At 47.6% G+C, this 27,610-nt stretch overlaps 1 protein-coding gene and 1 pseudogene across 1 annotated transcript; both read left to right on the top strand.

The window, feature by feature from the left end:
- Positions 1–302: 302 nt before the first annotated feature.
- Positions 303–8,313, top strand: ZNF445 (zinc finger protein 445). Its single transcript, XM_029940504.1, has 6 exons — positions 303–870; positions 3,583–3,751; positions 4,100–4,176; positions 4,457–4,583; positions 5,075–5,185; positions 6,150–8,313. Exons 1-6 carry the CDS (start codon positions 436–438, stop codon positions 8,303–8,305), a joined length of 3,075 nt encoding a protein of 1,024 aa, XP_029796364.1. The 5' UTR covers positions 303–435; the 3' UTR covers positions 8,306–8,313.
- Positions 8,314–14,429: 6,116 nt separating this feature from the next.
- LOC115292925 lies at positions 14,430–16,459 on the top strand (annotated as a pseudogene).
- The last annotated feature ends 11,151 nt before the right edge of the window (positions 16,460–27,610 follow it).

The raw sequence follows: 27,610 nt of genomic DNA, 5'->3' as shown, positions 1-27,610 counted from the left end.
CTCACTCTGTCAGGATTTTCAATACATGATACGGTGTGTCTGTCCATTTATTCAGATCCTTTTGGGCCTCTTCCATCTGCCGTTTGTAATTCTTGGCATATAAGCCCTGTACATGCTTTCCTGTATTCTGGGAAATTTTTTAGTTTACCCCGAAATGTGACAGTCTAGCCCTGGTCTGCCCGATGTGGGCAGGCAGGACTCTGCACATGGTCATGTGCCCAGAGATGATGCGGCTGCGAGGATCTGGCTGCACTGTCACCCTCACATCCTCCTCAACGGAAATGTTGGGTATTTTAGTGTCTTGCCAGTGACGTCTGATGTCCCAGCCAATGGCATTGCCCACCGCTGCGCCGAAAGACGACTCCTGAGACCCCAGCAGCTACACGGCTAACGTAAGCTTGGTTTGCACTCTGCTGGCAGAGCCTGAACGGAGCGATGCCTCCAGGCAGGTGGTATGCTGTCCACCCAGCCAGGATGAAGCCCCCAGCTTCAAGGGAACAAGGGCGTCTTCACATGGTCAAGAAGGAAGAAGAGGATGAAGGCTACACTTCCGCGCAGGCTGCCAGGCCCCAGACACTCAACCGTACCGGCCAGGAGCTGTTCCGGCAGCTCTTCAGGCAGCTTCGCTACCATGAATCTTCTGGGCCCCTGGAGACTTTGAGCCGGCTCCGGGAGCTCTGCCGCTGGTGGCTAAGGCCTGACGTTCTCTCCAAGGCCCAGATCCTGGAGCTGCTGGTCCTGGAGCAGTTCCTGAGCATCCTGCCCGGGGAGATCCGGACTTGGGTGCAGCTGCATCACCCCGAGAGTGGCGGGGAGGCTGTGGCCTTGGTGGAGGAGCTGCAGAGGGACATCGATGGGACACCATGGAGGGTGAGTGTGAGCAAGTGTGTAGCACCCAGTGGGCTCAGCGTGTCAGGGAGCCGGCTTGTGGAGAGTGACGGGGCTGGGCCTCTGAAGGCTCAGCCCTGAGGAATGCAGGGAATGTCTCCCCTGCTCATTCCCATGGCGCCTGAGCAGCAGGGAAGTGGGCCCTGATCCAAGGACCTTACAGCCTTTCCAGAGGACAGTCAGCTCCAGGAAGAGGGTCAGCGAGTACCCGTAGATAACAATGAGGTTTTGGACACAGTAACTTACATTATGCGAGGCCCATCTTCACGTCTCCAATTTGGCTGGACACTGACCTGTTAAGTGGCAGTGATGTCTCTTGCTTGTTGGCTTCTGCGTGCACGTTAAGACCTATAAGTGCTCACAACACGTTCCTTCTCCCTTAGTAAGCTTTTGAGGACTTATTTTCTGCAGGGGTCAAGGGTAAGAAGAGGACTGAGGGTCAGCCCAGGGCCAGGAAATTGGAGGACTTATTCCACAGCCTCATTGTTCTCGCTCACATTCTTTCAGAGCCTCACTTTATTGGAAAAGATGTACAAAACTGGTGTAACGAGGAGAATTTGTTCAGTGTGTATTTGAGTGCCTCCCTTGTCCCCAGTTCCGGCCTTAGAGCTGGGAAACAGCTGACTGCGCCGGGCTGGCAGCAGAGCAGCCGGCCGCCAGCGCGAGCTCCGCCCCTAGCGCCCCCACGGGCACGCTTCTCAGCGCTTCTGGGAGTTTGGACGGGTTTGTTTATTTGTTTAAGAGCATTCATCGTTTTTATAGGTTTCTTTAAAATTGTTTTTCAATAAAAATATGTGTAAGTCTACATATATGATGCATGCGTAAATGAAAGTTACCTTTAAGATTATTTTAAATGCTTATTCATTTATTTTGAGAGGTGGGGGAGGGATAGAGAGAGGGAAAGAGAGAATCCCAAGCTGACAGCGCAGAGCCTGACATGGAGCTCAGTCCCACAAACCGTGAGATCTTGACTTAGTTGGAAATCAAGAGCCGGACGCTTAAGTGAGCCCCTCGGCGCCCCGCCTCTAATCTTTGAAACACATTTGTCATACCCTCCCCCAGATATAACATGAAAATTAAGTCAGTTGAGCAACACATCACACTGAACATCTACCAACAGTAAATGATAAGAAATCAATACAATTGTCTATTAAAAAAGAAATCTCTCTGCATAACATTGGTTACTATTTTTAAAAATCTAAAAGTGCATTTATTATTTTTGCCAAAACACCAAGATGTTCAAAAGGACTGAAAACTAATGTATTAAGGCAAATAAGGTTCATAGTAGGTACCTAGTAGTAGCTTTGTTATATTTAACTCAGAACTAGAGGTAAGGTTCAGAAATCCAGGAAAACATTGCCAAATGTGCAGACAGGGTCTACCTTGTTGAAAGTAGTTAGAAATTAGAAAATAAGACAGGCTGAGAGAACACCTTCTGAATTCTGAAAAATGAACAAAAAAGCTCAAGATGCACACAAAATTACAGAATCACCGCGTGGTTCATAAGCATTGAACACCTAGGACCTGCTGCTGTCTGTCCTGAAGCTCACTGGACTGTGTGCTTCCATCTTTGCGTTGTTCCTTTTTCTCTTCTCGTTAGGGTTTGGGAGGACCAGGTTCCTCAGCTTTAGTCTGTAGCTCGCAGTCAGATGTTTAATGGCCTCAGGCAAAGATTCCTCCGTATCAGTGTAGTCAGTGCCTTGGCCACAGAACCAGGAAAAACAGTTCATTAGCTGGAAACTTCCCCCACTCATTCCAACATATGAGTGGGGGAGGCCTACACCTGAGGGCTTGCCTCAGACAGCAGACCTATTGAGGTCCCGGGGCAAGCTGCCTCTTTCCAGGGCTCTGCTTGGATGGGCACTGCCAGTTTTTGGATCTGAGACTTTTTCTTTTATGATTCCCTGGCCGACCGTTACAAGTAGAGTTGCCTCTCTGGCAGTTGCGAGCTGTCTCAGTCAGAGTACTGTGTGGGGGCTGTCCTTTGAAGTCACGTGGCTTAGCGCCGCCTAGAACAGCCCCTAGTGCCGTGGTACACGTTATCTGTCTGCCTCTCTCTTGTGAACCGTTACCAGGTTAACTCGGGGATAAATTTCTTCTTTCTCATTTCTAAGTTCCAGACCAGGGGTGGGAGTTGAGGGCCAGTGGGGCAACGTCCCTGCAGCCCCTGAGGCCCAACAGCATTGCCTCCCTGGGTGCTTCCCTGTGTTGTGGCTGGAATCTGGCTCCACCTGTCTCCCTCACGGGCCACACCTGAGGCCAGGGAGCCTGAGGGGTGAGGAGGTCCCCCGGGCTTTCTCCTCCTCCTTTCCCCTCTGCTTATAGATAGTAAAGGGCCCGACCTGCCCTTCCCTGGGTCCCTCCCCTTAAAGGGTGGCCATGTGGCCTCTTCTCTGAGTTTACTTTCTTTTTTTTTTTCTTTTTAATTTTTTAATGTTTTATTTATTTTTGATACAGAGAGAGACCGAGCATGAGAGGGGGAGGGGCAGAGAGAGAAGGAGACACAGAACCAGAAGCAGGCTCCAGGCTCTGAGCTAGCTGTCAGCACAGAGCCTGATGCGGGGCTCGAACCCACGAACGTGAGATCTGACCTGAGCCGAAGTCAGAGGCTTAACCGACTGAGCCACCCAGGCGCCCCTGAGTTTACTTTCTGATTCCCATGGGGATTCTCTCACAACATTTTCTTCTTGCCAGGACCCAGCCCTTGCCCAGAGCCCAGATGTGCGTTGGATGGGTACAGGAACCCTGCGAGCCTCACAGATATGGCCCCCTGCTTCACCTGTCAGGAGCAGCTCTACTCTTGGGGACCACCTGGAGCCTCCCTATGAAATAGGAGTGTGTGACTTCCTGGCTGGGCAACCCGGTACTCACCATCTGGCTCTGAGACCCCAGCCGTATGCCACACGTCCCACATCAGTGTTGTCATTTCCCCACCTGCCCTCTCATGAGAATCCCTTTCTATCTTGGTCCTTAGCCTTGTTATGTTTCACCTTCCGTGACCCATGTCCACCTAGCTCCTCCTCCCATTGCACCCTCCCCTACTCCTCACCCCCAGCCCTCAGCGAATTGGGGGAATGTGAAATGGATATTTAACAATAGTCCATACCTCCTCATGGGCCCAGGAGTCCTCTGTGTGGGGGAAGAGGAGGCCTCCTCAGTGGGGTGCCAAGCACTGGGTTACCTTCTCTCATGGCTCTTTCTTCTCCTTCAGAGCCTCCTGTTGCCCAGGCTCCTGCTCTTTGCCAAAGAGAGGGGTGCCCAGGAGACCTGTTGACAGCCCAGCCTCAGGTGAGCCACAGGACCTTTGGTCTTCCTGAGACCCCAGCATTGCAGCCTAATGGAGTTGCTGAGGCTCCCCCTCATTTTGAGTCTCTGTGTCCAGTGACCTCACATCCAGGGACCCATGGCCTCGAGACCAGATTATCCCCCTTGAGCCCAGAGCTCTTCTGCTGGGTGATGCTTTTCTCTTTCAGCCTTTCCAGATCCATCTTCTGCTCACTCTGAGCCTACCCCCTATAAAAGCCAGGAGCTGTAGACCAGCTCTTGGACATAGGCCTGTGTTTTTCAGGAGGCTGTGACTTTCAAGGACGTGGAAGTGATTTTCTCCCAGGATGAGTGGGGATGGCTGGACCCTGCTCAGAGGAACTTGTATAGGGATGTGATGCTGGAGAATTATGGGAACATGGTTTCTCTGGGTAAGACATTAATTTCCCCATACTTCTACCCACTTTCACTTCTGCCTTCTTAGTTTTTATTATGGTGCCTAGACAGGGGCCTGACCTGGACTTAGATCCTGGCTCTCTGTCACCTTAGTCTTCTCTCTTGAAGCATGGTGATAATGATGATTGTCATGCTGTGTTATTGTTAAGATTAAAAGTCATATATATCAAGTTCCTAGTTAGACATCCAAAAGAATGTTGGTTGATTTAACTGACTGAGTCATCACGTGGCTGCCACCGCTGGAGAAGCCTAGTAGTCCTTCTGGCTGTGACTCCTTTCAGCCTCTTTAATCTCCGCTCAGAGCTGTTGGAAATGGCTGCCGGGGCCTCCTGCCCTAGCTTCTTCCACCAGCCTCCCTGGCCTGCCCCTCATTCTTGTGAGGGCCTGAGGCCCAGGCGGGTCCTGGAGAGTAGTTCTGTGTGATTTATCCACCCTTCCATCTGATCCCATCCCCTTCTCTCTGCAGTGGGGCCATTCACCAAACCCGTTCTGATTTCCTGGTTGGAGGCAAGGGAGCCATGGGGCCTGAATGGCCAGGGAGCTTGGCCGAAGGCGAAATCAGGTGTTGCGCCTGCAGGTGAGTTCCAGAGAGCCTCCAGACCCTGATCCTCTGCATCTACTCTTCTCTTTCTTTCTTCTTTTTCTTTTTTCTTTTTTTTTTTTTTTTTTTACAGTTTATTTATTTATTTGGGGGGTAGAGGGGCAGAGAGAGTAAGAGAGAGAGAGAATCCCCACACAGGGCTTGAACTCACAAACTGTGAAACCTGAGCTGAAATTAAGTCAGATGCCTAAGTGACTGAGCCACGTGGGCACCCCAAACTCTTCTCTTTCTTAAAGTCTATTATACCAAGTAAGTCATAGGGAACCTCATTGTTTGCTAGAAGAAGGATCCTTAACAGTGGTGCTAAGGAGTGCTGGGCTTCTGGGCTTCTTCCTCCAGACTGGCCTGGTAGACATTTGTTTCTGGCCCTGCCCCTGCCCCCAGAAACCCTTGCATTCAGTGTCCGTGCCCCTGGAGAGCCTCACTGTCACAGTCTTTCCCACTCAGTGACGGTCCTCCTGGCCCTCTGCTGCGCTCCTGCGGGCCCGGAGGTGCGAGCCCCCCCTGTGCCACGAAGAGCCTGGGTTCCGCTCCGGCTTCTCTGCTTTGCCCCTGCGACCAGCTCGGCCTTGAGTTCTTGCGTCCGGTCCTCCGTGGATCCCCTCCCCTGGGCTCTGGGGGACCTTCTGATTCTTTGAGACCGTGATTCCTCTCCCCTCTTTCTGTTTAACACTCACTTGCCAACTCTGTTGTTCAACGGGATGTGATTTCTGCGTATGTCTAGCCGCTGTGCCCAGGTGCTTCTCCCCCTCCCCTGTCATCTGGAATTCTCTTCCATGTTTTGCCTGCCCTGATTTCTTTGGTAAAGGTGTTGGCCATCAGGCAAAGGCCTCACCACCCAAGATTGTGGCTTTTTTTTTTTTTTTTTGGTCCTTCAGTGCTTTCTGCAGTTCCAAGTATGAGGAAAAAGTACACTGTCCTTTGTTTTATTTTGTGTCAGGAGGTGAGCTCCAGATGAAAACAAACAAGTGCATCTTGAAGCGTGAACCTGTGGAAGAAGCAGAAACCTTTGCTGTGCCCTCGGAGTGTTGCGTGAGGAGTGTTTCTGGGGGAGCGGGGCTCAGAGGACCTTTTGAGAAGAGCAGGCCAAAGGAGCAGTGTGGGGGCCCCGTACAAACAAGGGTTAAGAAGGAGGAGACCAAGTCCAGGCACAGGACTGGAAAGGGACCTGAAGAGTCAGGAAGAAGTGCCAGTCTTCATTTGAAACCTGCTGTGTATTTGAGAGTCCCCAGGAGAAAGCGGTCCCTGCAGCGTGGCTGCGGCAGACACTTCAGAGCGGGCTCGTACCCCTCCGAGTACAGGGACTACGGGAACGGGCTCAGGCGCGTAGCCGGCGGGTGCAGCCTGCATCAGAGACTTCATGCTGGACTGAGAGGGAGCGCAAAGGACGTCCGTGGGAAGGACTTCGGCCTCAGCCCACGTCGCCGGTGTGGGCGGAATCTGCCGGCGGCGGAGGCCCCGTACAGGTGCGGTCACTGTGGGAGGGCCTTCAGCCATGTCTCTCATCTTGCGTGTCACCAGAGACTTCACACTCAAGAGAAGCCATTTAAATGCAGGGTGTGTGGGAAAGCCTTCAGGTGGAGCTCCAACTGTGCGCGCCATGAGAAGATTCACACGGGGGTGAAGCCTCACAAGTGCAGCCTCTGTGACAGGGCTTTCAGACGCATGTCTGCCTACCGTCTACACCAGGCAGCCCATGCTAAGCGGCGGTCTCCAGAGCCCAGTCGCCATGCGGACGCTCTCAGCTGCGGCTCAGGGTTTGATCATGGCTTGGGAGGCGCCAGCGGGGAGGAGCTTTTCGACTGCAGCCAGTGTAGGAAATCATTCCACTGTAAATCGTATGTCGTTGAGCATCAAAGGGTCCACACTCAGGAGAAGCCTTATAAGTGTACCAAATGCGGGAAAACCTTCAGGTGGAGGTCAAACTTCACTCGTCATTTGAGAATGCACCGGGAAGAGAAGTTCTACGATCAAGACCAGCGTAAGGACTTCAGACTGACCTCCAGCTGCGGTCAGCGCCAGGGCGCCCCTGCTCGGGAGAAAGCTTTTCTGTGTCAGCAGTGTGGGAAAACTTTCACCCGGAAGAAGTCTCTCGTGGATCATCAGAGGATTCACACGGGCGAGAAGCCCTACAGATGTAGTGAGTGCGGAAAAGACTTCACCCACCGGTCAGCCTTTATTGCTCATAAGAAGCAGCATGCCTTTCAAAGCAGACCGGAGGACGGGCCGTCTTCTAGTCAGGACACAGTGCGCCCCGTCCCTCCGGGCAGGACGGAGGAGGCCTGCAAATGCAGCCAGTGCGGCAAGGCCTTCCGCAACCACTCTTTCCTCCTCATCCATCAGAGAATCCACACCAGAGAAAAGCCGTATAAGTGCAGGGAATGCGGGAAAGCTTTCAGATGGAGTTCTAACCTCTCCCGACATCAGAGGAGTCACGCTTTGGAAAAACAGTACAGATGCCATGAAAGTGAAAACACTGCAGACCCGCAGCCACAGATCCCCACTGAGGAGAAACCTTTTCAGTGCCAAGAATGTGGGAAGACTTTTACACGTAAAAGAAGTCTTTTAGATCATAAGGGAATACATAGTGGAGAGAAGCGCTATAAATGTGGTATGTGTGGGAAATCTTACGATAGGAAATACCGCCTTGTTAATCATCAGAGAATCCACACTAAAGAGAGACCTTTTAAATGTCAGTGTTGTGGGAAGGATTTCATCGGAAGACATACCCTCCGCATTCATCAAAGAAAACACTCCAGAGTGGCACAGTCTGAATGCAGCCTGGCGGGGCTAGCTTCCTGCCAGGGCACGAGGGTGAGCTTACAGGAATTAAAACCAAGTGGGGAGAAGCCGCTTGAAGGTTCTGAGGAAGCTCGTGACCAGAGCCTCAGGCACGCTGGCCGCCAGAGCATCCCCACTGGGAAAAAGTGCCACAAATGTAGCACCTGTGGGAAAACTTTCAGCAAAAGCTCCCAGCTCATTAGCCACAAGAGATTCCATACCCGAGAGAGGCCCTTCAAATGCCGAGAGTGTGGGAAGACCTTCAGGTGGTCTTCAAATTTGGCTCGGCATATGAAAAACCATGTTAGAGATTAGCTTGGGGTCTGATGGTGGGGGGAGAGGGGTTCCTAGCTGCCCTGCCAGAGAACCCCGGATTGTGGGCAGTGTGGAGAAAACCTTCACAAAGGCTCCAGCCCTTTCTGTTTTTGACGGTGGTGGCAGAGAATCCTGAGGTCAAAGCCCCAGGGCATTCCCTCTCCCACCTGCTGGGGAAGAACAGCAGCCGGTTCTTTGGGGCCCTTCTGAGGTGCGGGCCCCACGAGTGGCCTTTGCCCCGTGGCCGGGAGCTCCCCCAGACTTAGGTATGAGTTTAAAGGCAGTACCATTGCCCTCTGTGGTTTGATGAAACGTCCGTGGTGTGACAGGCTGCAGCCGCGGGAAGGGGCCGGACGGTGCCTGCTGGTGCGTGTTCTGTTTGATCTTACAGGTCACAGCAGCAGCAGCAAGGACTAGTCTCCCCAGTTGCCTTCTGGGAGTTCTGGCTGCAGCTTTGGCCTGCACACCTGGCTTTGGATGTCCGCCACGGGCACACAGTTGTTGCAGGGGCACGGGTTGGACTCGATCAGCTGGAGAATGGGGCTCCTCCAATGCCCATTGCTGTCTCCACCTGCAATCTGCATGGGCAGCAGCCGGCCGTCTGTTCAGCAGAAATGTGCTGAAGGCCTCCAAGACGCCAGGGACTGTCGTATGTGCTAGAGACCCCGCAGTGACCGGAACAGACAAAAAAATTTACGCCTTGGGTCTTTACAGACCGGGACCAGTGAGACACATAGTGCTTTGGATGGCGATATGCGTGTGGCCAGAATGACTCAGAAGGGTGAGAGGCAGTGCTGGATTGGGAGGCTGCCTGCTGTTGTAGGTCGGCTCGTTAGGGAGGGCTTCAACCGAAAAGGCGGAACTCGGACCAGCACAGGAGGCTGGATCTTGTCTGCTGTCTTGGAGCACAGTAGGGAGGCCGTTGGGCTAGAGAGGAGTGAGCCAGCAGAAGAAAAGGGCCCCAGACAGGTGGTGGGCCAAGTTGTGTGAGCATCAGGGGTCCCCCCTGGGGCTGCCTCACAGCGAGCTACGGAGGTAGGGAGCTTTGGGCCAGTCTTGCGTGTGGGAGTGCTGAGTTAACAGTCACCAGGGTTAGCCACAGACCCGGGGACTCGGTGCAGGTACACAGCTGAGAGTCGTCCATGCAGTTAGCCCTGCCGCCAGTTTCCGTGAAGGGGACTCTCTCCCTGCCCCGCAGAGGGTCTGAATTTTCTACAAGACTCACAGCTCTCCACTTGCGTCTGTAACCTGTGCACACTACAGGGATCTCTCACCTTCACGTAGCTTTCTTCGCACGTCAGATCCGGTGCTGGCATCGGGGTCAACCCAAGGGTACCAGCTCCCGTGACAGAGGCCCTCTGGAGAAAAGGTGGCCTGGTGGGGGGGCGCCCCCATCTCACTTGCCAGCCTGACTTGAAGCAGAGAGCAAGAATAAAGGACCATTTTCCCCCCTAAAATTTATGGAAGGAGCCATTGCTTCTGATTATTGAAGGGCTCACATTATGAATATAAGGATACAGTGTGTCACTTGGTAGAGTGCCATCTCAGTCTCTGTTCTGTTGTGAGTCGGGGTGCGCTCGTGGAAAGGACCAGTTCTTGTAGTAAGAAGAAACCAACCTGGAAAGAGCACGCTCAGCAGTAATCTCACCTTTCTGGATTGTCGTGGGCAGGTGAAAATGAAGGCTTTGACACTTTGCGGTGACGTCACATGGGACAGGCAGGGGGTGGAGAAGAGGGAGATCACTCCGGCACCCCCAGGTTTGCATTCTGGTCCCTGCTCAGGAAGCGTTGGTCATTCTGGCCCTGCCGCCCTTTCCTACAGCAGCAGCTGCCTCCGCCCCGGAGCCGGGTGTCCCTGCGCTGGTGTAGTGCCGAAAACGGGCCCTGCGAGTGGCTGGGCGGGGACCAGAGGCCCATGTGCTGACGGCCCAGGGTCCTGGGAAGGGCCTTGGAGTTACCGGAGCTGAGTTCAGGCTCAGTGTGACTTCTTGGCAGAATGATCCTGCACAAGTCCCTGAGCTCGTGTGGAAAATTCAAGCCCTCAAGCCCCCTGATTCCTAGGATTGGCAAAGGGAGGCTGGGTGTGCGGGGCTCTGGGTTGGGGGCTGGTCACTAGAAGCCGAGCCCTCACGAGCTGCAGCTCCAAGTCCGTTTCAGCTTCAAATCAGTTGGCGCTGCAACCAAGGAAACACCCCTTTTCTGGTCATATTTCACCCCCTCCCACTCCTGTGCCACTGTCACCTCACAGCGTCCGTGCCCCAGTAGGGGGTTCCTACTGCCATTTTTATAAAGTGAGACGTACTTATTTTTTTAAAATATTCACACCAGATTTTCAAGTGTAGAAAGAAGTAAAAATCAACAGAAATCCCTGTATGCTGAGGTAAGCCTTTAATATCTTGGGATTGGGCTGATGGAGTCTGTTCAATAACCTGAGTTTTTAAGTAATATTAATTAGGTGAGTAATACATTATTTTTCTAAAGTTATTAGTAAATACAGACGAGCTAAAAGGAAAAGGAGAAAAGTCTCACTGCTCAGAGCTAACTGCTAAACATTTTAGTGTAATCAGTGCTGGATTTAACTTCATTGCTGCCCCGAACACCCTTGGGCTGGCCTGCCTTGTGCTGTCCCCTTCACCACGAGTGTAGACCCTATCCATGCTGGCCAGGTCCTCACCCTTCGGGGCCTGGCCCTCCCTACCCCTCAGCCACCTAAGGCCTCTCCCCTGGTCCCACCTCTCCTGGTGCTGGTATCTTCCACTGCCGCGTGTTGTCCAAGTTCCCAAGAGTTATTGTCACTGCAGCCAGACGGGGTGCTCTGGAGGCCGGGGTTGGGTGCTTATTTATGTTTGTCGTGCCGAGAAAATTCTGTACAAAATTACCTCTGTTAAGGAATATGGGACTGAATTTAGTTCAGCTGAGTCAGAATTGGAGTGTTTTGAAGGGGGCCTGAGTCCAGTGTGGACCGGAGGACCTGCAGGCACACTGGTTAGCGGCTCAGCGGCGGCCGGCCCACGCCATGCAGCTCCCGGTGACGCGGTTTCTGGCTGCCCAGCCACCGGTTCTCAGGTCTCCCCCGTCCCGCCCTAGAGAACGAGCAGGCTTCTCTGAACCCTGCCTCGCTGTCTCGGGCCGCCTAGGAAGGACTGGAGTCGGGGCTGCGGGGAGCCAGAGGGCCGGGAGCCCCCAGACAGGAGTAGGTGTGGGAAAGTCTCGGAATCGGCTGTTCAGCGCGGGCACTCCCAGCCGCAGTGCGGACGTGGGCCCGGCAGAGGCGTGGACGGAGCAGGGCGCGCAGCAGGTGTCGGTCCGCGTGCACCGCCTGCACTCCTCCAGACGACAGGTTCCTGCCAGCCCCGCGCGGGCTCGGCACGTGTGCGGGACGACAGGAGCCCACTGCGGTGGGGCGGAGGGGGTCCTCGCGCCTGCGCCTGGCAGCTCGCGTGACCTGTATGGTCGTGTGCGTCCCCCGCAGCCCCACTCCTGGACGGGTCCCTGAAGAGCTTCACGTGGGGGGGACGTCTGTATGGAACTGCTCACTGCAGTACTGGGTGGGTAGCAAGAATGGGAAAAGCCTAAATCTCCATCAATAGGAAAGCCAACGAATGGGTTCTTGCTCCTTTGGGAAGTGAACGTGAAAGAGCTAGTTACTCTTTCAACATGGAGAGATCGAAAATGCGGAGAAAGCTGCAGAATTTACGTACAGTGCACCCCATGTATGGCACGTCGAATATACTGTGTATCTACGGGCACATTATTGTGTTTCACCTTTTTAATGAAATGGGAGAGTAGTTGCCATCCTCACAAGTGATTGGGGGGGTGGCTGATGAAATGCATGCACAGTGTTTTGGTTAGTGGCTGGCATGTAAGCGTTGTTGGCATATGGTGAGCAATGTTACTGTTTTGCACAATAATATATTCCTGTGGATTCAGATTATATGATGAGTATAAAATCATGTGTTAGAATATCGTGTGAAAATCGTGTTCTGCCTTCCGGGGGTGGGGTTTGCAGATGGAATCGGGGAGGGTATGTGCAAGTTTCACTTGTGTTTTATTTCATTTAAAAAATTGATATAGATTAACAGGATAGTGTGGGTTTTTTTTTTTTTAACTGTTTGCTTAAAATACCTAAAAATAAAAATGTTTTAAAGCATGGGCTCTGTTGTCTCATGACTTGATAGAAATCCTGGCTCTGCCAGTTATGAACCGTCACTGAGAGTGAGCCGTTTCATCTCTTGAGGGCTTCAGGTCCCTCACCCACAAAACTCTGGAGCAACACAAATGGCTGTTAGGAAAGGAGTGGTTGAACGCTTCTGGTCCCATCAGTGATGGAAACCACAAAAAGAGCGAGGATGTTCTCCGTGTATTGACACATAGTCTAAGACATGCAGTTTATGGGAAACTATAAGCTCTATTTTCTTCAGCCTTTTCCCCCTAAGTGTAGCAAGTGAGGTCAGAAGCTTTAGAGTCAAAGTTTAAGAAATGGGATCTTGTGGATGGGGATGCGTAGTCAGCCATTCCATTTTATCAGGTCCATGAACGGGGAGTAAATGTTTGTGTGCCCACGTACCACATGCATTCAGTCAGGGCTGATTCCCCTGTTGAGAACAGCAAAGAGACACATCACCCAGGTCACAGTCAGGAGCCAAACACCACACCAGTTATTTTAAGAGAAAGAATTTAGGATTGTGATTAGTAGGTGTATCTAAGTAACTCAAAAGGCAAAAAGAAAGCGGTAGGTAGGGACCTGGACCCTGCTCCCACCCCACGACTGGCGGAACTATAGTGGAGTCTGACTCGTTTTGATATTTGACAGCAGAGAGCTTGCAAGCCCTCCCCTCCCCGTTTTGCCTCACTCCTGGGCCAGCTGGTAGGAAAGCCAGGCACGCCCTCCACACTTGAGGTGAACTTCACGCAAGCCATTGCCCTGGAAACCCACACCCCTAACCACAGCAACAGTCGGGTTCACTTGCCCTCCTTGCAATCAAGACGGACTGACCTGCCCTGACAGGGTTGGGTGCCTGGCTTACTCCTCCCAGAGAGCCACGTTACGTGCGCAGTGAACTTTTCCATAACACCTTGATGTGTGTGGTGTCATCTGTCTCAACATCTAAATCAGTTTGGGGTACATTATTAAAATTTTTAAAAATGTTTTTTATTTGTTTTTGAGAGAGAGAGACAAGGTGAGCAGGGGAGGGGCAGAGAGAGAGAGAGGGAGACAGAATCTGAAGACAGGCTCCATCCACGCTCTGAGTAGCTGTCAGCACAGAGCCCAATGCAGGGCTGAACCCACGAACTGCAAGATCATGACCTGAGCCGAAGTCGGACGCTTAGCCGACTGAGCCCCCCAGGCTCCTGGGGTACAGTATTTATCCCCCCTCCACAGGGCAAGCCACGAAGCAGGAGCAGAATCGTAAACGGTAGGACACTGGAAGAGAGTGCCCATAGGCCTGAGTTCAGACGTGTGCAGAGGAGACCCCTGCTGGGCTGGTGCGGGGCTGAACCAGGAGGGCCCTGTGACAACAGAAGTGTCGGCTGCTCCCCGTTGCCTCTACCAGAGGGCCCTGCCGCCGGCAGAGTGAAGGAGCATTGGAAACAGGAACCAGTGCCCACGTAGACACACGGGCCAGGAAGGGACAAGTCCCGTCCTTCTCCGGAGGAACAGAACAGTGATTCCAGGGGCTGACAAGTCAAGTCTGCAGGATCGGCCAGTGGACCGGAGACCCAGACCCAGGAGTGCTAATTTTCCTGCTCCCGCGATGCAGGGCTCAACTCATGAACCCGGAGGGCATGGGCTGAAATCAGGAGTCAGATGTCCAACTGGCTGAGCCACCCAGGTGCCCCTCAAAATGGAGAACATTTTAAAAGGTGTTTCTGCCTAAAAACGTTTAATTTACAACAAAAATGAGGGGCGCCTGGGTGGCTCAGTCAGTTGAGCGTCCAACTCCGGCTCAGGTCATGATCTCACAGTTAAGGGTTGGAGCCCCGCGTCGGGCTCTGTGCTGACAGCTCGGAGCCTGGAGCCTGCTTCCCATTCTGTGTCTCCCTCTCTGCCCCTCCCCTGCTCATGATCTGTCTCTGTCTCTCAAAAATTAAATGTTAAAAAACCTCAAAACTGAATACATTGAATAAGTTAAATTTAACAGTATATTTATGAGAGTCTGGTGCCCCCGCCGCCGCCTGCAAAGCCGCCGCCGCCCCGCGATGACCACCACTACCCCCTGCCCTGCAGCCACTGTGTCGCTGCCGCCTCGGGACGGGCTGTATGTTAGGCCACAGTCTTCAGTGAGTAAACATATTCCTCAGTTCTGTGGTGGTGTTGGTCACACATTTATGGAGTTTCTGAAGGGCAGTGGAGATTACTGCCAGGCACAGCACGACCTCTATGCAGACAAGTGAACTGTAGAAATTCATTACGACTCCACCAAGAAGCCCCTGTAAGAGCGGTAAACCTGGACACAGAAGTGTTGAATTGAAATCCACAGAGCATTTTACAAGAGTCCTGACCTGGATGGGGTAAACCTCAGTGCACTTCCTTTCTATCGCCTCAGTATTCCTGCATTGAAGAATTGCTGCTGCTTGTTAGGAGGTTCATTTCATTTCCCATTACTCCCAACTTCATACTCGATGCACTGAGAATTTCAAGTGGAGTATATCGAAGTAGACTCAGTTTCTTTGCATCATTTTTGCATTCAATTTTTAAAATTCTTTCATAACCTCATTGAGTGCTTTTAAACAAAATTAACACGGCTCGAATGAACCGCCCAGCTCCCGTGGAAGTCACATACAACAACATGAGATTTCTCATTACACACAATCCAACCAATGCGACCTTAAACAAATTCGGAGAGGAACTTAAGAAGTATGGAGTTACCACAATAGTAAGAGTATGTGAAGCAACTTACGACACTGCTCTTGTAGAGAAAGAAGGCACCCATGTTCCCGATTGGCCTTTGGATGATGGTGCACCACCATCCAACCAGATTGTTGATGACTGGTTAAGTCTTGTAAAAATTAAGTTTCGTGAAGAACCTGGTTGTTGTATTGCTGCCCATTGTGTTGCAGGTCTTGGGAGAGCTCCAGGCTTGTGGCCGTAGCATTAATTGAAGGTGGAATGAAATATGAAGACGCAGTACAGTACGTAAGACGAAAGCGGCGAGGCGTTTTTAACAGCAAGCAACTTCTGTATTTGGAGCAATATCGTCCTAAAATGCGGCTGCGCTTCAAAGACTCCAACGGTCATAGAAACAACAGTTGCATTCAATAAAATTGGGGTGCCTGATGTCATTGCCTTGGACGTGGAACTTGAAACAGGACCTAATTTGTCATACATACTAGCCAACATGTTGCTTAGTGAATACGTCTAATGAAGCTTCCAGAGGAGTATTGGAAAGCAGTTTTATCAGGCCACAGGTTTGACGGAATTGCGACCTCTATGCTTGGGTTATGATCAACCTGTTTGGACACTTAGCAAAAGATTCTTTCTGTTCAGCGTTTAAAATGTGCTTACCACTTGTACCAATTGACCATCCTGAAATCATGCAGTAGTGAGTTATGTCTTTAAATCTATTCCCATGCCAGAATCTTATCAATATATAAGAAATTTAGAAAGATTAGGTGCCAAAATACCCAGCACAATACTTGTATATTTTTAGTGTTATACAGAACTAAAATTCCAGGAACTATGAACACTCTGGACCTTATGTGGTTTATTCCTTCAGTCATTTCAAACATAGAAATTAGGGCCTATATGGTGACTTGCCTGCTCACTTTATGTTTACATCTCCCACATTTGTACCAGTATCCATCAGGTTTGCTCAACTTTTTTTTGGGCGGGGGTGATTTTTACCAAGTCTTCCAATGATTGTTTCATGTCTTTCTACAAATTTTCTTTTGTGCTGTTATGAAAAACCTCCATTTTGAAAATCTACATTGTACAGAAGCACATGTCTTTAATGTCTCCAGACAAAAAAAGCCTTACCGTTAATTTAATGTTTGCACTTTGGGGTGCAACTAACAGGGAGGGCCTGAGAAAAGAACGGGAGGGGCTATTGAGTATTTTAGTAAAACGTTGCCTTTGTCTTGTGCAAAACATGTAGAATATGCTCTTTATTTATTTTTTTTTTTTTTGTGCTTTAGAAACAATTTTATTTTTATTTTTTTTAAGGCTACCTATTTGATGAGTTTTTATTGTTTTGTTTTGTTTTTTTTTCCATAATATTTTATTGTCAAATTGTTTTCCATACAACACCCAGTGCTCTTCCCCTCAAGTGCCCTCCACCATCATCACCACCTGTCTTCCCCCCTCCCCCCTCCCCCCCAACCCTCAGAACTAGAATATGCTCTTTAATTTGGTAAATATTTTTTAAGAGGTAGAGATGCTTTGTTATTATAGCTAAAATAATTCTTAATCATAAAATTTCTGAAATTCTTGTAGTTTTTTTCTTATCTGAAGTTGTTTACCAACTTATTTTTGTTTGTTTGAAGTGTGCTCTTTTTTCTTCTCTTCCCAACCTCTCTTGCAAAAAAAAAAAAAAGTGGGTTTCTGCTAATGAATTGAGCAGACATCTAATATTTTATATGCCTTTTGAGCTGTGTAACTTAATATTTGGATACTTGATAATTTGTTTTATTATGTAATTGATAAAATAGTGATGTGTATTAATGTTAATTCAACCATATATTTATACTGTCTGGGAATGTGTGGTTATAGTTCTGTGGGAGAAATAATTTGTCAGTGTTCACCAGCTTGTAAAACTCCAGTGCGAGAGCTTAAACATCTAAATAAATAATGAAATGCATTTATCATAAAGAAACCCAGTATATTTATGACTTTAACAAAACAGCATAGACTCCTGATTTGCCTCCAATGGAACAGCAGTTTAGGTGATGACCCTCCAGTGGAGCACAGGGGAGAGCAGATAGCAGACTCCTACAGCCCTGAGTTCTAAATGAATCAGTTAAAAAAGCAAGATTGCCTCCATTTATATCCCATAGTTGATATATGTTTTTGGTTCCCAGCTGATCTGTAGCCACATTAGTTCAAGCTTCTTGCTATGAAATCAACTTAAGCTCGGTATGGCAAAGCGGAGGTATGCATCTGCTGATTAAATTTCATAGGATGTTGAAGTGTTTTCAACAGATGGTTGCTATTGCTGTGAACCCAAGAATTGGATCAATATATTGGGCACAGGTAGAGAAAACTGGCTCACTGTGGATGTTTTTCCTTTGTGACCTCAGGTTTGAATGTGAGCAGAAAGCAAGCTGCCCTTGGATAGGTACATTATTGAGGTTGACTTAAAATGGGCATGGCAGCTTCTCCCTTGGTGAGAGGTCTAAAGGGTCCTTTTGCACAGAAACCAATACTGAATATTGAAGTCTGCAGCCCAAGAGAAGTGTACTTTTCTATTTATGCAAATATTTCCACACACTAGTTATACACATGAATCTTACATAGAAAGAATATAAAGTTTTGAGGGAAATCCACAAGTACTTCTTCCTTTTGGTCTATTTATAATCAAAACAATTCCTCTATAGACATCTAAAGTTCTACCAGATCCTCAGCTGAGAAGCTCATTCTAGCAAGGTGCATTCTAATGTGAGCATAAGCAGAAACTTTTATATGTTAAAAAAGGAGAAGCAAGTAGTATTTGCACATAAGAAGAAAGTCGGGTTGGAGTGTTGACAGCAGGCATGGGGACCGCCTCGTTGATGGAGGAGCTGTGTTAGCTAATTGCATGCGGTGACTTGTGGAAGAACGTTCCAAGTGATAAGCCATGGCCACCAGCACTGGAGTAATACAACGTCCAATAAGAATTGGTGTTTCCCTTTCCCCAAATATTGCATTCACACAATATGAGGCTTCAACTCTAGAATGTCTTTCCACCTGTCACTGGCTGCATTACCTGGAGAAGGTGATCTCTTCAAACTGATTGTAAATATAAAAGTAACCAGGATGTTCTGAACTCGGAGGGGCTGAACCGGACAAGAGACGCAACCCGATCTTGATCCGTATTCTCAGGCATTGAAAAGTTCAGTAATTGAAGCCGTCTTCCTAGGTGGCGGTCTGAGTCAAGTTGAGAATAGATTACTTCACTATTCTGTTTTTTTAACAGAGTTGGGAAGAACATGAAAACTGCAGGTGAGTTCATAATTTAGTTTGAATTTTTTGAGTTTCCTGAGTTTGATCAAAATTTACTGCAAAGCAGAGTTAAATCCAAATAGTTATGAACAAAGAATTAGTGTTTTTCAATGAGAAGAGTCCTTAAAGATTTTACATTACTTGACCTAGAGGGCTATCTCTAGTTTTGGAGGACCCACTCAAAATCAGAAAGTTTGAAAGATATCTCTGGGTGATAACTCCAGAAGTAGAGTGCAAGTGACAATATTACTCTAGAAGTGCAATGTTCTACAAATAAACAAACTATTTATTTATTTGAGTGCAAGAGGGGCAGAGAGAGAAAGCTCCAAGCAGGCTCCCCACTATTGACACAGAGCCTGATGTGGGTCTCGAACTCACAAACCATGAGGTCATGACCTGAGCCAAAACGCTTCAGCTAAGCCAAAAGAGTTGGACACTTAACCAACTAAGTCACCCAGGCATCCCCCAAAATATATTTTTTATCACAAAATGTAACAAAGTATACGAAACAAAAATGTACAGCTCAAGTTTCGTGAAGCGAGCCCCCCTAGAATCGCCCATCAGACTCGGAGGTAGGACTGCAGGAAATTTTAAGTCCCCTCCTGCCCTTCCTGATCATTTTCCTCCCCTGACCCACAAAGTAAACTGTAGTCCGATGTATAATAATTTTCTTGCACTTTATAACCACCCAAGAAAAGTTCCTTAAACATTATATTTCTGCCTGATCTTTGTTTTGTTTCCTACTTTAAATCGGTGAAATCATCTAGTATGTATTCCTTTGTGTCTGGTTCCTTTTCATCTAAATGGTTTGTGGGATTCATCTCTTTTATGTGCCTCCGACTGGTTCATTTTCACAGGGAACTGTAGGTCACACAGATCTCAGAAGGTTAGCTTTTCAAAATCCTGACAAGAAGACTGGAAAATAAAGCGCCACAGGAAGGGAAGTAGACATTCTCCCTCATTCACCGCCCCAAGCCCCTGGGGATCTAAGCCTCAGAGTCATCTCCAGGTTTCCATCTGAGATACAAGGGAAAGTTTGGGATGTGGAAATTTTGTGGAAGAAAGGAAACAGTGACATCTTAGTGGAGTCTTAGGATCCACGCCCAGAATCTGGGTTAAGTTCACATCCGTGAGGACTGATGGGAACACAGAGAAATGCCCATGGAGAGAGCATGCGGATGGTCCAAGAGTTCAAGGAACACAGTCTGGATCCTGATCGGAGGCCACACGTGAGACGAGAGGGCTGGAAAGTCAGGAGTCATCTGCTCAGGTCCTCCTCACTGTAGCCAGTGCATCTGCCTCAGGTGTGGGGCTGGCTTCCTGGGTGTGCGCCTGGTGCGTTTGCACAGAGGCCCCATACTTCAGAGAGCCTCAGCTTTAATGCCCTGATTTCACTGTCTTAAAATTTGGTTGCTTTTACTGATAGTTTGGGAATCATTTTTGATGTGGGAAACAAAGGCAGAAGGAAACGGTAGATAAATTAAGTTTCCTTATAACCCGCAGCCTACTGACAAGTACTTGAGGCTGGCGGAGTATGACATTACTCCAGGAGCTCCCAACTGCTTTAACGTAATCGCTTTGCTCGAGGGAAAAACCACCTTAGCTTGGCACTGGCTCGGCCTCCAGGATCCTGTGAGTCTTCTTTTACATATGAAAATCCTTTTGGAAACTTCCCTTGCCATTCATTCCCCCAACTCCCAAGAAATAAGGCAACTCTTCCCACAAATCCCTGTGTTTTAACAAAACAACTTTAGTGCACCAAAGACATCTCAAGAATTCTTTCTTGCCTGTTGGCTCTGGAACCCCACCCCCTCGCCAACATTAATCTCACCATTTGGCACCCAAGGTGGGGCTTCGAGTCTTTGCATCTGGACCCTGAGCTTTGGTGCATACTTGGTGAGAACTTCCTCTCCTCCCCCTTTATTCTCATCTCAGGGGACTTTTGAGGAATACAGTCTTAGTGGACAACGTTCATGTAGATAGCTCAGGTTGCAATACTCTAGCCTGTGGCTAGACTCTATGGGGAGGAGAAAGCTTGCTTTTTGGCTGGAAGTTAGTACCTTGGCTGGAATTGTAATGAGACCCAGAAACTTGATGCCCTCTCTTCGTTTCTTGACATTTTTTAAATGTTTATTTATTTTTGAGAGAGAGAGAGAGAGAGAGAGAGAGAGCAAGAGCAGGGGAGAGGCAGAGAGAGAGGAAGACAGAGAATCCAAAGCAGATTCCAGGCTTCGAGCTGTCAGCACAAAGCCTGGTGTGGGGCTCAAACCCATGAACTGTGAGATCATGGCCTGAGCCAAAGATGCTTAACCGACTGAGCCACCCAGGTGTCCTTACCCTTTCTTTGTTTCTTTTTTTTTTAATTTTTAATGTTTATTTTTGAGAGAGAGAGAGACGGAGACAGCCAGCTGGAGAGAGAGCGAGAGAGACGAGCAGGGAAGGGGCAGAGAGAGAGAGGGAGACACAGAATGTGAAGCAGGATCCAAGCTCTGAGCTGTCAGCACAGAGCCCAGCATGGGGCTCAAACTCACGAGCCATGAGATCATGACCTGAGCTGAAGTCTGCTGCCCCACCAGCCGAGCCACCTGGGTGCCCCTGTTCATTTCTGTCCTTATACAAAGTTGTCTGTCTTGGATACGGGACAGCCACCTAAGTCGCCAGGACGGTTGCCAATCTTAAGATTCCCATGGGAGGTTTCCTCCTCATTGCTCTGATGTGATCCCCTCACATCCCTGGTCTCACCACTTCTGGCCAGGAGACCTCCAGTTGGAGCCAGTGGAAACCAGTACCTGACTGAATTAAAACCCAGCCGGGGACTGTTCCCTAGGAAGTCCGCTGTAAGGAAGGACTACATGTGTTGGAAATTGCTTAGGTCATCATGGACTTCTGTCTTTATCATTTTTCACCATGGTCCTCTACTAACTACTTAAACTACAGAATTAGGAAATTTCACCTTGTAAAAAATTTCCAGTGTTTTCTATGGGTTATAAATGGCAGGTTGTTCGTGGCCTTCGCGGCAAGGCAGGCCAAGGTGCAGCTAGCCTTTATGGTGTGGCCTTCTCAGCAAGGAAAGTTTGGTCCATATGCCAGCACCGATTGTAGTCTAGGATGCAATGTGGCAGTGGCGGGGGGAGGGGCTGGGGGAGGGCTGGCCTCCCTCCTCCAGGGTCTTTAGGGCAGGTGGTGATCATCGCAATTTTGAGCGATGCCTCAGGTGCCTTTGGACCAGGAACCTCCAACATATCCTGCGTGTGGGACACCACCTAGGAGCCTGGGAAATTTTTCTTGTTAATGTTCAGTTCCCAAGGACTCGCCTCTGGGATGCCTTTTAACCACTGGAAACAACTCGGCTTGCAAAAGTCAAGAAGCAGCTGCTCTCCTGTGGCACTGCCTGGCCTCCGTAGGATCTATCAGTTAGATCTCTCCAGCAGGAAACAGGGAAAACGTCAGAGATACCCATGCCCAGGCCTTTCTGTCTCTAAGTCAGGACGCCAACCTAAGGGCCTCTTGCAGACTGTGTTTGCTCGAATGCGTTTGGCTAGTAAACCTCCTCCTGATATACTGGACGATAGTGGTCTAACTAGGCCTCCTTGAGATAAATCCGCGTTGCTGGAGGAGAAACAAGTCATCTTTAACGAAGGGGAGGCAGACCTCCTCGCACGGATCCTCTTCGTAGACCCAGGCTACTCTAGCTGTATGCGGGGGCTTCTCCCTCATTCATTTCCCAGGCTAATGTCTGTGATTGGAACCAACAGTCTCTGGTAAGTCTACCTCAGGAGAGGGACTTCAGGAATATTCCCAAGCAGCTGCCAAAACCGTCTTTGTTTCAGAAAAGTTCGCTGTGTTCTCTGACCTGACATGAACTGCATATTTCCACTTTGGTGGAAAAAACACGGTGGCTGCTCATCGATCCAAACTGACAAAGTTTAGAACCGGGAACCCTCTTTCTCTGACTTCTGGCTGCGCTTTGCCTCTTCTGTCTTCTCCTGTTTCTGCACCACCTTGGGTGTAGCCTGAGTAACCGGCTCCTATGCGATCCGCTTTGCCTCTGGCACCATTGGCTCCTCCTTCTAGCAGACCTCACTGTCAAGCAGTGAAGAGCAAACCCTTGGACCGTCCACTTGAGACTTCCCCACAAGTGTCCCAGGTAAGAACTGGCAACGAGGAGCAAATTGATCGACTTGTAAGTGGATAAAGGTGGAAAATATTCTGTGTTTAAGCTAATTTGTGGGTTTAACTAAGATAGACATGCCTTTAGTTTACAGCATTAAATATGAAACTTTTATACTAGGTTTGCTGAAGGTCAAATAAACTCATGTTATATCTGCAGTTTGTCACCAAAAAAGATGACTTAAAATGATGGTTAATTCTGTCTCACAGTTTTCATGGGTAATTGTTAAGCTAGCTTTCATTCTTTGGTAATGAAACTTTAAAGCTTTGCTTGCATGATAAATGGGATTGAGTCCACTGGACATCTAGATCTTTCCAAATAGGTTGTAGTAGTGAAGAATTCATTACTGAAAGTAGGTTTGTGGTTTTTGGCTTCTTATTGAAGAAAAAATAAGGATATTTAAATCTTTCGGAAAACATGCTTTGTGCTTAAATGTATCCATAAATTTGCCATCTAAAGAATTCTGGTGTGACAGTTCACAATTGGTTACTACTTAGTTTTCACTGGAGACTAGGATTTCTAAGAGTTAAAAATTCTGCTAACTGTAATTAAGACTGATGGAAACAAGAGAAGCACTAATAATGTCTTAAGTTATATTTGGGTAAATGCTATAACTATTCTAGAGATTAATGGAATTTCTGAAGTTTTAATATGTTTTGGTACAAGGCCATCACTTGATATTCTGATTATTGAAGTGTTTTATGTCACAGAAATTTCTTGTCAGCTCTTCAACTGTGTCCATTTTTTAGTCTTTTTGTCATTCATAGTTTTTGTGACTCTTGTTAAAACATTGCTGGCCCTCTAATGTGTGCTCTTCCAGATTAAGGAAACTTTCTCTTAAGATCTCTGTGACTTACAGAAATGTGATGGAGCCTTCCTCTGTGAACAAATTGAAGCATTTAACCTTTCTCTCTACTCGAACCGCCTGCAATTCAGAAGCTCTCATTGAGTGTTCATTTTTTCATGGCAACTGCAAGTATTTGCAGAAGCTCAGTAAGCGTCTGTTCCCCTTGGATCAGGACATCACTGGAAATACTGGCTATTTTACCAAGACTCGTAGGACTATACAACCTTGAGGCACTGAGGTTGACTTCATGAAGCATGAAGCCATAAAGTCCCTTGGAACTGTGGGCCGGACACCTGCTTTCAGAGTTCCCAGCAGCCTGCCCAGGTGAGTAAACTCGCCTCCGCCTTACCTCCCCCAACTCCCAAGTCTACACTCGCCGCTCCTCACAGTCCCACAGCTCTCTCTGCCCGTGGACTCTGTCACCAGCTTTAAGAAAATCACACTTTTTGCACCAAAGACATCTCAAGAATTCTTCTCGGATGTTGGCTCTGGACACCCACCTCCACCCCAAAACCACATCAATTTTTACCTGATTGTGCTTTTGTGTTTTAATTTGTCCTGCTTTATAGAAGATGTTCTTTTTCTACTTTTAGATTTACTGAAGCCTTTAAATTCAATTCTTTTCCTCTATACTATGGTAGAAGTTATATGGTATTTCTGTTATCTGAAACTATCATGTATTTCATACCATATACATACATTGTGCTTCTGTTCATTTATAAAGTTACTATTTCTACCTCAATTCCTTTGAAACACTATCTCTCCTCACTTTCCATTTTTAATTTTTTCTTTTTTGAAGTTGTTTCATCCAGTTAAAAACTGAAAATGAGCAACTATTATACAAAGTTTTTGAGAGCAAAACTTATTAGATGCTCAAATAGAACTCCTTCAGTCTCTCCTACCTCCCTTTTTACTTTAACATTCACAATATGTTATAGACTTCCTTCCGGGTCACTTATATAGACACTTTCCATGTTATTGTCTACTGTTTTGTTTGTTTTTTATCCCACAAATTGTACATTTTTATTATTGTTTTATACAGTGTTTACCACTGAGGTAGACATTTTTAAATATTATTTATTTCTGCCCGTTTTTAAAAAATAAGATATTTTCACAAATCAGAACTGATCATTCTTTTTTTTAAATAATTTTAAAAATGTTTTTTATTTACTTTTGAGAGACAGAGAGAGAGAGCGCGAGCAGGGGAGGGTCAGAGAGAGAGGGAGACACAGAATCCGAAGCAGGTTCCAGGCTCTGAGCTGTCAGCACAGAGGCTGATGTGGGACTTGAACCCACGAACCGTGAGATCATGACCTGAGCTGAAGCTGGATGCTTAACCGACTGAGCCCCCCAGGCGCCCCTTCTGCCCATTTTTGAGCCTTACATAAATGGAGTAAAAAAGCATTTTGTTTTGCATCTTTTGCTCAAAATTACGTTGGTCATTTTATGCATGTCACCACATGTCACTGTGCTTTAGTTTGTTTATGGTACTCTGCACGTCAGCATAGCCAGTGTCCAGACGCTGGGTTCTTTCCAGGTTTTGTCCTAGCTCCTGGGAACGTCTGTGTCCGCCACCAGGACACAATGCCAAGTCGTAACAGTTGTTCTTGCGAATGCTTGATTTGCCCGATTCCTTCACATTTGCCAGTATGATAGATTTATTATAAAAAGCAACACATTCACTTTACTCCTAGCAGCCAGGTTGTCTTCAGAGCCACGGCTCCCAACTGTCTTGGTTGAGTGTACAGAGTGGTTAGTTTTTTCAAACGTGCAAGGAACCAAACTATTCAACTGTCCAGGTTGTCGCCGGCCACGGTGGGAGTTGCCTTCGCTAATAAACGGGGTCCCTACAACGCCCCTTGCTACTGGATAACTCCGGCCGGAGACTTTCTTACAAGACTCGCTAAAAGCAGCTGGAAAAGAATCAACAAGTCCACTTGTTACGATTTTCCTAATGCCTTCCATGTGGTCAGAGTGTGCTCTAACCCCCAGAGCGAAGCCGACTGCAGCCTGGCTGGGCAGCCCACTAGAAGCACCGGCTTCCGGCATCTCCCCTGCTAAAAGCCAGGGTTCTATTACTAGGGAAAAGTGGAGCGTAGACATTGACGTCTTTGTTATGGTTCCCTCTGGCGTCGTTCCCCTCCCCCCCCGCCCCCCAATAACACCCTTTAGACCAGTGCTTCTCCGCAAGTGGACATCTGGCAATGTCTGGAGACAACTGGGAAGACGGTGACATCCAGTGGATGGAGGACAGGGTGTGCCTCCCCCGCCCCCCCCAAGGAACCATCTGGTCCAATATGTCAGGGGTGCTGAAGTTAACACTGAGACATTTCTTTAGGTCTGATTGTGGTAATTCATCTTGAAAACCTGTATTTCCCTAATTCTTGATTAGCTGAGCACACACGTCCCAGCTGGTGGCCGGGGTCTCTCCGTGTGTTAAAGGCATTCCACTAACCTCCATCATTACTGACGGCGCCAGTTACGTTTTCTTTAGCTACTTTCAAGGCTTCTCTTCAGTGTCCCATGGATTTGCTACTACGTAACTTACTGTCTTACTTGGGATTTAGTGGGGTCCCTGAGAATTTCTGTCTTGCATCAAGTTTGGAGAATTCTGAGCTTTCTATCTTTTATGTAGCCTCCCCGCCTCTTCCAGTTCTGTTCTAGAGGTTTCTCTCTGCTCTGTATGATATCATTTATTCAAATTTTCTTTCTTCTCCTCTCTACTCCTCAAGAAGTATGACAAGAACCTTAGTCCTTTTATAGGAGAGTCTGTATTAGGGTTTTTCAGAGAAATAGAATCATAAGGATGTATATATATATAAGATATGTGTGTGTTTATATCTATGAGAGTTATTATAAGGACTTGGCTCACATGATTATGAAGACTGAGAATACAGCACCAGGGGGGTTGATGGTATGGCCGCCGTCCAGGTCAGAGGCCAAAGGCAGGAGGAGACCAATGTCCCAGCTCGAGGACAGTCCGGTAGAACTTTTATTCTGCTTGGGCCTTCAACTGATTAGATGAAGCCCACCCACATTGGGATTCAAACGTTAATCTTATCCAGAAACACTGTCACAATGCATCCAGAAATAATGTTTAGCCAAGTATTTGGGACCTAGTCAAGTTGACACATTAGCCATCAGAGACCCAACTTTTAATTTTATTCTTTTGGTACATTATTTATGTAACAAACTATAATAAGGGAGCAATTAACTTACTTTTATTTTTATGCATCTAAGTATACACAGATGTATAAATATATACATAGGTAATAAGTTAAAGCTTCTAACTATGGCTTAATATACAATTAACTTAATTGTATGTTAATGAAACCTATATATCAAACTAAATTTATCAATCAAATGAACTGCAACAACCATTTGAAACAATAGGATATCACATCTGCATACCTGTATCTTTCTGTAATTGCGGTCTCCTGTATAATTAACTGCCGATCATTAGAGTAACCAGTCTTTTTTTTTTTAATGAGAAATTTGGGGGAATAAAAGAGAAACTTGAAAATGAAGAGTAAAAAAGTCGGAGAGCTATAAATTCCTGAGTACTTATCTCACATTATTTTAAAATCAGAGAAGGCAAAACCAAACTTATATGCCAAAAATTATGTTCAATAATCAATGTTTTTGTATCTTTTTTCTTTTTAGAAAACATATACGTCTTAGGGAAGGAAAAAGTAAGATAAAAACAGAGAGGGAGGCAAACCATAAGAGACTCTTAAATGCAGAGAACAAACTGAAGGCGGCCGGCGGTAAGTGGGGGGATGGGCTACATGGGTGATGGGCTTTAGGGGGGGCACTTTTTGGGATGAGCACTGGGTTCTACTCTTGAAGCCAAGACTACATTGTATGTTAACTAACTTGAATATATATATATATGGAAATATATAGACCTTTAATGGTTTCCTATTAATTGATTTGGTTGAAGAGTTTAACACTGGTTAAAAATCTGGAAATGACAATTTAACACATCAAAACTTTGTGAAATGTAGCATTGTAAATAATTTATAAAATTAAGGCCTTCAAAAAGACATTCATTGGGGCTGCTCCTAGGTGGCTCTGTCGGTTGAACACCAGACTTTTTTTTTTTTAATTTTTTTTAATGTTTTATTTATTTCTGATACAGACAGAGAC

The sequence above is a fragment of the Suricata suricatta genome, chromosome 5, assembly GCF_006229205.1.
Source record: "Suricata suricatta isolate VVHF042 chromosome 5, meerkat_22Aug2017_6uvM2_HiC, whole genome shotgun sequence".
Taxonomy (NCBI): domain Eukaryota; kingdom Metazoa; phylum Chordata; class Mammalia; order Carnivora; family Herpestidae; genus Suricata; species Suricata suricatta.
This window is presented reverse-complemented; position numbering and strand designations above follow the sequence as displayed.

What these genes read in the sequence shown, in the direction of transcription:
- ZNF445 (XM_029940504.1), top strand. Translation starts at nt 436, where the DNA reads ATGCCTCCAGGCAGGTGGTATGCTGTCCACCCAGCCAGGATGAAGCCC. An exon ending in TCGATGGGACACCATGGAGG is followed by an intron (nt 871 to 3,582) that starts GTGAGTGTGAGC and finishes TCTTCTTGCCAG; the next exon opens with GACCCAGCCCTTGCCCAGAG. An exon ending in TGGGAACATGGTTTCTCTGG is followed by an intron (nt 4,584 to 5,074) that starts GTAAGACATTAA and finishes TTCTCTCTGCAG; the next exon opens with TGGGGCCATTCACCAAACCC.